Source organism: Acyrthosiphon pisum, unplaced genomic scaffold, assembly GCF_005508785.2.
Source record: "Acyrthosiphon pisum isolate AL4f unplaced genomic scaffold, pea_aphid_22Mar2018_4r6ur Scaffold_21222;HRSCAF=23354, whole genome shotgun sequence".
Lineage (NCBI taxonomy): Eukaryota > Metazoa > Arthropoda > Insecta > Hemiptera > Aphididae > Acyrthosiphon > Acyrthosiphon pisum.
In genome coordinates this window covers 1-7,895 of record NW_021770666.1, presented here as the reverse complement: position 1 = coordinate 7,895, position 7,895 = coordinate 1, and the positions used below count along the sequence as shown (strand labels likewise).

The 7,895-nt window shown below is 26.1% G+C and overlaps 2 protein-coding genes across 2 annotated transcripts; one reads left to right on the top strand and one right to left on the bottom strand.

Annotated features, from left to right (window-relative positions):
* Positions 1-4,611: 4,611 nt before the first annotated feature.
* LOC115034836 (zinc finger MYM-type protein 1-like) lies at positions 4,612-5,217 on the top strand. Its single transcript, XM_029492310.1, has one exon. The coding sequence runs from the start codon at positions 4,612-4,614 to the stop codon at positions 5,215-5,217; it is 606 nt and encodes a 201-aa protein (XP_029348170.1).
* Positions 5,218-6,315: 1,098 nt separating this feature from the next.
* On the bottom strand, positions 6,316-7,882 carry LOC107885218 (THO complex subunit 1-like). Its single transcript, XM_029492312.1, has 4 exons — positions 7,753-7,882; positions 7,526-7,675; positions 7,218-7,354; positions 6,316-6,356 (listed from the first exon to the last, which is right to left on the bottom strand). Exons 1-4 carry the CDS (start codon positions 7,827-7,829, stop codon positions 6,316-6,318), a joined length of 405 nt encoding a protein of 134 aa, XP_029348172.1. The 5' UTR covers positions 7,830-7,882.
* Positions 7,883-7,895: the final 13 nt, after the last annotated feature.

The window sequence follows — 7,895 nt, the reverse complement described above, 5'->3', positions numbered from 1 at the left end:
ATATTTTATATACATCTAAAATGCTAGTTTGTATACCAATAAAAGACAGTCTTAAATACGTATATTAACAATATTCACTTAGACTTTAAATAGTTGTCTCATTTAGACTTATTTTGGAACATAAAAAGGACATCTATTATACATCAACAATAGATATTTTGATCTAATAAATGGTATATAATAGACATCTAATAGACATTGCCATGTTTACTGGGAATGTTTAGATATAAACTAGGTAGGTACCCAGATAGCAATTTTTTTTAATAATATTATTATAACATTATAACCACGAATAATATTAGTATAACGTAATTATAATACTATTAGAATATTATCATTTCAAAATGCTGTCTGGGTACCTACTCTTAATAGTCATGAGTCGTGATCTTTTACAATATACAAAATATGATCTAAGTATTAAATAAAAGAGTCTAGAGCACCTTCACTAGGTCACTCAGCCAAGTACACACGTCACACACATGTACGACTTTTGTAAACTTTATAATTACTGAAAATACACTACTATTTTATTCACTGTTGAATTTGACTTCAGCTTTATTTGAAACCACTTTATTTGAATCTTTTGGGTCGTTAACGCTCCGCAAACAATAATATTTTAAAACTCATATAAAAAATGTTATTACTCTCAAAATAATGCCATGAATACTTTTCAGCACTACATATAGAATATACAAAATATGAAATAATAAATCAACAAAAATAATATGTTTTTCTTTGTTTCTAACTGTGTAATCAATAGATTATTTCTAATCACTAGAGTTAGGATGTTGATGACTTTTGTATTTTTTTTCCTTTTATTCTGTACAATGCTATCCTAGCTAAAAAATTGTTTCATGCTTCCTTGATGCAGAATATTCTAATTTTATTTTGCATTTTTTTGCATTTTTTGTATTTTTAGCTATAAATGCATTTTTTGTTTTTAACGTCATTTTTCCACATTTTTAAGTCATTTTTTCATCGTTTAGGGCATTTTTTGTACTTTTTATACAATGTGGGGCATTTTTCACAAATTATAGATTTTAGGGTAAATTTTACACCCAAGTTTGGAAACAAATTTAATTTATTTAAAATATAACTTTGGATTTGGACTATTAGTAAAAAATAATTTTAATATTATTATTGTGGGGTATATATCCACAATATACCCATATCTCTAATAAAAATTATTATTTATAAATAAGTTTTTTCACTTACTTAATTAGTATTTTAGATAATTTTTAAGGTCATTTTTTGAAGTTTTTGGGGCATTTTTGCACTTTTTTTAGGGCTTTTTTGCATTTTTTTAGGGCATTTTTGTGAGTTTTTTAGGTCATCAACATCCTAACTCTAATCATTATTATTCAATTATTGTCGTTCGTTGTTTTTTATCCGCTATTACAGCGATATACTTTTTCATATTGTGTGATCCGCTCATATGACATTTAGCGATCTATATTATTATTATAAATATTATACTTTGTGATCTGCTAAGACCACCAAATTAATTTATTTTTCATTGAAATCTGTTGAACAATCATCATATAAAAAAACTAGATTCAATTTACTACCAAACACTTCCTGTAATGTTTATTTTAGTAGTGTTTTTTCTATAAGAAAAATATCTTCAGATAACACTATACAAGAAACAAAGTTAGAGTTATAAAAGCAATACAACATCTTCTAATTAAAATTCTAAAATTCAATATTAAATAGGTACTCAACAACGATTAACCTCAGTATCAGTACCTCATACACCCAAAACCATGATCTCATAATATAAAACGATAGTGGTACTTATTAATATTTTTTATTATAATAGTATCTAATAATTTGCCATTTTAATTTTATATCCCATATGATAGGTACTATATAGATTGTTGTAAACTTACTTGTTTTGTTTTGTTTATATATGTTGAATATGTTAAATTTTGTTTATTATAATTGAAAGTTACATTTTCTCTTTTTGGCTTCCTAAAAATATAAAAATTATGTTTCTGTTCCTTATTGATATTAAAATTATTTTCTATGTATTAACATTGATTATGAATAGTACTTGTGTATTGTAGTTCTTTAAATATTAAAATCATTAGTTTTTTATTTAATCCCCTTGCAGCGAAGTATGATATAGACTTTGAAATGGCTTTATATCTGCATTTAAGGATGAATTAAAGACATTTTGGACAACATGAGTTTTTGATTGCATATTGATAAATTATCAATAAAAAAACTTCTTAGTTTGGTGCAACAACCAGACAAATCTGAATGTTGAATATAGATATAATATAGAGAATATGGCGATGTCTGGTTTTTATTTTATTGCAACAAATTTACTTTAGTGTTGTTGCACTAACATAATTTATTCAACACAAGTAATTATTTATAGTGCAACAACAAGATATCTCAAAGTTTTATTTTTTGGTTTTGAAATCTTCAAATTTGATGTTAACAATATTTCACTGCCTACTACTTATCCGAATTGAAGTTGGTTCTAAATATATTTTTTAGTTTTTAAACATTTTTAAGTGCCTCGTGAAAAATTGTATTAATTGGACAATGGACATATTTTGTTGTGGCTCTCAGGTCATCAATTTCTAACAGTTGTCATCTTAATTTGTGGTTCGTAATATAAATTCGCCGATATCCCGTGGTAATTAACAAAAATACAGTATAATCGGTATCAACATTTAAAATACCACCAGCCCTTAAATAAACCTTAGAAATTTGATTTTGGTTCTTTTATTGGTACTTCGAAATTCTTATACAGTTATTCAAGCAGTGCAAATTTTGTATTTGGTGCTTACCTTAGAACTATTTTTATATAAAAAATAGATTTAAAAAAAAATAAAACAAAATTATTTTGAATGTACTAAATATTTAGTATACAATATTATAAAATTTAAATTGTATGTTAAGACTTAAGGATATTAGCTGCTTCAATTAATTGCTTTTCTTCTAGAATATAAATAAGGTTTACAGACTTGTGATTTTCTGTATCTTCAACCCACACTTCAAGTAAATATATGGCTTGATCTAAAGATGTAGTTTTTATTGTTTTCACCAACTCGATCTAAAAAATAATTATTAAGATTAAAAAATATATTAGTACTAGATATATTCTATTAGCTTTGGTTTAATCAACTGTTTTAGGGGGAAATTACGTCAATGACAATGAAGACAAAAGGAAGCACATTTAATTACCGTATATTATTGAAACTAACTTCCATCAAAACGTACAATACTATAATAGTCTGATACCCAACATCGATGATACACATCATATACATTTCAGCATAATTTTATAAATTATAATTTTCATTGAATTAAAATTAATAAGTAAAAACTAAGTCTTAATACTTTTAAGAAACCATAATAATTATATTCATAATTAAACATGTATACAATGTTACCTTATCTTGCTGGTAACCAAGTTTTTCAGCAAGTATATTCCATTTCAGCTGCAACTTGATCAATTATCTGTTTAGGAATCTTATTTTTATTGTGCACTTCTATATTATTTTTGTTATCATTCTCATCTTGAATTCCTCCAGAGACATCAACTTCTGCTGATTCAATTACAGATTCTTTTTTTAATTCATTATTTGGTGATGCATGCTTATCTGGCCCTTGGTTGATGGACTAAACAAATATTGAGGTATTATAGTTATTTATTAAAATATTTTATTATTCAGACTATTTCTTAGTTTACACATTCACTGCGGATGACACTAAATGGCCTTATTTTACATAGTTTGCATATTATGTAGAATGACACCAATTATTGGTCTCATGTACCTTGTTATTGAATGCTCTACAATTAGGTCAATATTACAATTAAATTTTTTGTTTTTGTTAGTGTCTCCCATAAGCATTATTTTAGAATCACATACAAGCAGGGGCGTCATTTGGGGGGGGGGGGGGTGCAAAGGCACCACTAACTTAAAAAATATTAACAATTGGCCCGCCATTAATACTCCAATGCACCGTCATGATTAACTTATACATTATATTTTCATATTATATAGCCATATAGGTAATATAAAATATATATTTTTTTAAAGTTTTTGTATATTTTTGGCTTATCAGCTTTCTAATCAATGTAAGTTTTGGATACATCAAATTCAAAGTATGAAGATACAGTACAACCAAATTTATGTATTTATCCCAGGAATAGTGTAAATAGATCATTTAGTTCTAAGTATTATAAAATCTTTAATTGGATTGAATATTCAATTAAAAATGATATGGTGTATTGCTTTATATGTCGCCACTTCACTGTGAATACTAATTTAAAAGTTGATAGCACATTTATAAATAAAGGTTTTAACTGTTGGAGGACCTAACCTAACCGAGTCGTTTAATAAACATATGGATAGTGAAAAACATAAACTAAACAATGAAAAATATGCAATGTTTTTAAATGTAAAAAAGAATGATACATCTGTTGCAAATTCACTTATCACATCCCGAAAAAAATATATTTAAGACAATCCTAAACATATTATTTTATTGTTAAAAGCCACACTATTTTTATCAAAGCAAGGCCTTCTCTTTAGGGGACATGATGAATCTGGTGAGTCAACCAATTGTGGAAATTTTATTGAGTTGTTAAATATGTTTACTGATCCTGAAACTATGACTAAATTATCTGCTAGATATGGTCATTACACTTCACCGGATTACCAAAATGATTTAATCAAAACTATAGCTTCTAGTACCAGGAAAAATATTATTAAAAAAATGGCTTTTACTGGAGCTTATTCCATACTTTTTGATGAAACAAAAAACGCAAGCAAAAAGGAGCAGTTATCATTTATCATTAGATTTGTTGATGGCAACTTAAATATCCATGAAAAAGCTATTGGTTGCTATCACATGAAGAAATGTGATGCCTATACTTTAAGTCAAGAAATTCTTAATATTGCTGCTAATAATAAGTTAGATATACAAAAATGTGTAGCTCAGTGTTATGACGGGGCATCAGTTATGAGTGGACTATTTTCAGGGGTTCAAAAAAGAATATTAGATATTGTGCCACATGCTATCTATATTCACTGTCATGCTCACCGTCTTAACCTATGTTTGGTGCATACAATTCAAAATAATAATATTGTAGTTGACTTTTTTGACACAGTTCAATCACTGTATAAATATTTAATGAATGGGCACACACGTTATGAGTTATTTATGAAAATTCAAAGAGACAAGAAACTAAAATAAATAAATTTAGAACGTCTGGTAGAAACTTGGTGGTCCTATTGGCATTCATCTCTAAAAAAAATTCAAATGCGATATAGTGAAATTAAAGATTTTTTAAAAATATTAACAGTTCAAGATGATCAAGCAGCCAAAGCTATAGGTTTACTTGAAGAAATATCAACATTTCGGTTTATTTTAATTTTGTATATTATGGAACAGCTTTTGAACACTATTCATTGTGTATCATGTCAACTTCAATGTTCTACAATTTTATTACCTAAAGCTATAAATCTAGTCAATTCAACAAAAAATCAGCTAATAAATCTAAGATCTGATGAAAATGTTATATCTATTCATAATAAAGCAAAAATATGTGCTTTAAAGAACAAAGTAACCATAGAAAAGGAAGAAGAAAGAAATATTCGCCTCAGAAAAAAATATGAATCATCAAAAAAATTTGAAGACTTTTTTATAATGTGTACTTTAGGTCAAACTGAAACTAAGCAAGCAAAACATAATGGGAAAAATGTATAAACTGATGTTTTGTTTAATGTCATAGACAGGTAAAAACTTTAATTTTAAAATCATCTATAATATGCAGTGTTAGAAAGTTTTTATTTTATAACATTTTTAAATATAATTAATACTGGCTAATTGCTAATTGCAATTGCTTTTATAGGTATAATATATTTATTTTAATACATTTTACCAACATTTAACTTGAATAATTCAGTCATTTGCAAATCAGTAACATCTGCTTTGCTTAAAAATAATTATTTAGTGTAAAGTAATTTAAAATATTTCAATATTTTTTCAAGTATTATTAGTACTATAGTACTAAGTATACTAATATAAGTATATTATTATTTTAGAGTATTACTCAAGTACACTGATTAAAAAATATTTGATTAGTATGTAATTTGGTTAACTCTTAATATGCTTTGCTTGTTAGTTATAAATTATAATTATTTTCAGGTTTGTTTTGCAACTGGATGAGAGATTTTCCCAACAAGCTACAGATTTTTTTAAGTTATTTGAAGTTTTAGACGGTTCTAGCGATAATTTTTTCAATCCTGAAAGTCCATACATATCATCATTCATAAACCATTATAGTTATTTTCAATTCAACAAAATTAAAATTGATTCAGAATTTCCGTCCGCTAAAACGTTATTAACAAATAAACATGATATAAATTTAGACACTATAGCATTATGTCTTAAAGATTATCCTGAAGCGTTCAGCGAAACTTTAAAAATTATTTCATTAATAAAAACACTACCTACCAATATCCATTGCTTCAAATGAAAGATTTTTTTCATCTCTCAAAAGAGTAAAAACATATTTACGAACCACCATGGGCGATGAAAGATTAAATGATCCTAATGATTATTGCAGTTGAGAAGGAAGAAGCAAGTAATATTGATTTACAAGAGGCTGTAAATTTATTTGCACACATTAAAACTCGTCGATATCCACTAATTTAAATTTTAAAATAATTAATAATTTGATATTTTGTATTAATGATGTATACTTTTGAAATTAAAGTGTATTTCATTATACCTTATTTGCCTTTTTTTTTTTTTTCAAATAATAGTGAAATGGAATTAGCTGGTTATAAGCTTTTAATTCTTTGAATTGCTAGCTATTTAAAAGTTGCATTAGTTGTTATGAGTTTCAATTAGATTTATAAAAGGGAAGGAAAGAATATTTACATAGGTTTGCATAGGTTTCCAAAACATTTATATATATAAATATATTTCTTTTTTAATGGCCTGGTGAAATATCAAAATTGGCCTGCCTAAAAGTTTGCACACTCAGAAAAAAAACTTAAATGACGCCCCTACATACATCAAGTATGTATTACATCAAGTTATACAATTATATATTAATTTTTTTTTAAACATGCATTTTTCAGTGACACGAAAAGTATACTCAGTGAACGTGTGAATAATTAAAATATTATCTATGCATTAAATAAATAAACATAAAATAAATATTATACTTACTATTTTTTCTTTGCTCATTGTTTTTTTAACAATATTTTCTAAATATTCAGATAATTTTTGAATAGGATCATCGCTTTTGGTAAAAAAATGTGGACTTTTACGAGATAATAGTCTTAGTGCACGCCATCTAAAGTTTACATCATTTACTTTTCTAAAAAAAAAGATAAATAGATTTAATATAAATTATACATTAAATTATTCATCAATTACAAAGTAAAATTAAAAGCTAAGAAATTAATATGTCAAATGTGTTTAATACAACAAAATGTTAGTACAAATTAAAATAGTACAATACATTATATTTAATAAATTATTGAATTACTTGTTTTGACTTTCAATACACAATTTTGCATCCAATTGTTCAAATGCTTCCTGGAAAAATGAATCAAATGATGGTACAAAATCTCGTTCGGGTCCTTTGCAAGCTTCTAAATTATCTGGCTTTAAATTCCATAGCTTGGTTAAATCAGGGCTACACATTAAATTAAATTACAGATACTTAAAGTAATACATTTATTAATTATAAATAAAAATGTAATAATGACTTACTCTCCAAGAAAAACTTTGTTATTAGCAGTCATATTTTTTATAACATCCCCTAAATTTCTTCGTTTGGGCGCGGCCATATCACTTTGATCACTTGTAGGTAGTCTTTTTATTACTTCTGGACAACCATCGTTTTTCCATTTATT

Excerpts from the sequence above, each read along its gene's own strand:
- LOC115034836 (XM_029492310.1), top strand. The coding sequence starts at position 4,612 with ATGTTTACTGATCCTGAAACTATGACTAAATTATCTGCTAGATATGGT.
- LOC107885218 (XM_029492312.1), bottom strand. The coding sequence starts at position 7,829 with ATGGCCGCGCCCAAACGAAGAAATTTAGGGGATGTTATAAAAAATATG. Across the intron at positions 7,676-7,752 it reads AACAAAGTTTTTCTTGGAGA|CCCTGATTTAACCAAGCTAT; the intron begins GTAAGTCATTAT and ends TTTAATGTGTAG. Across the intron at positions 7,355-7,525 it reads TGTATTGAAAGTCAAAACAA|AAAAGTAAATGATGTAAACT; the intron begins GTAATTCAATAA and ends CTTTTTTTTTAG.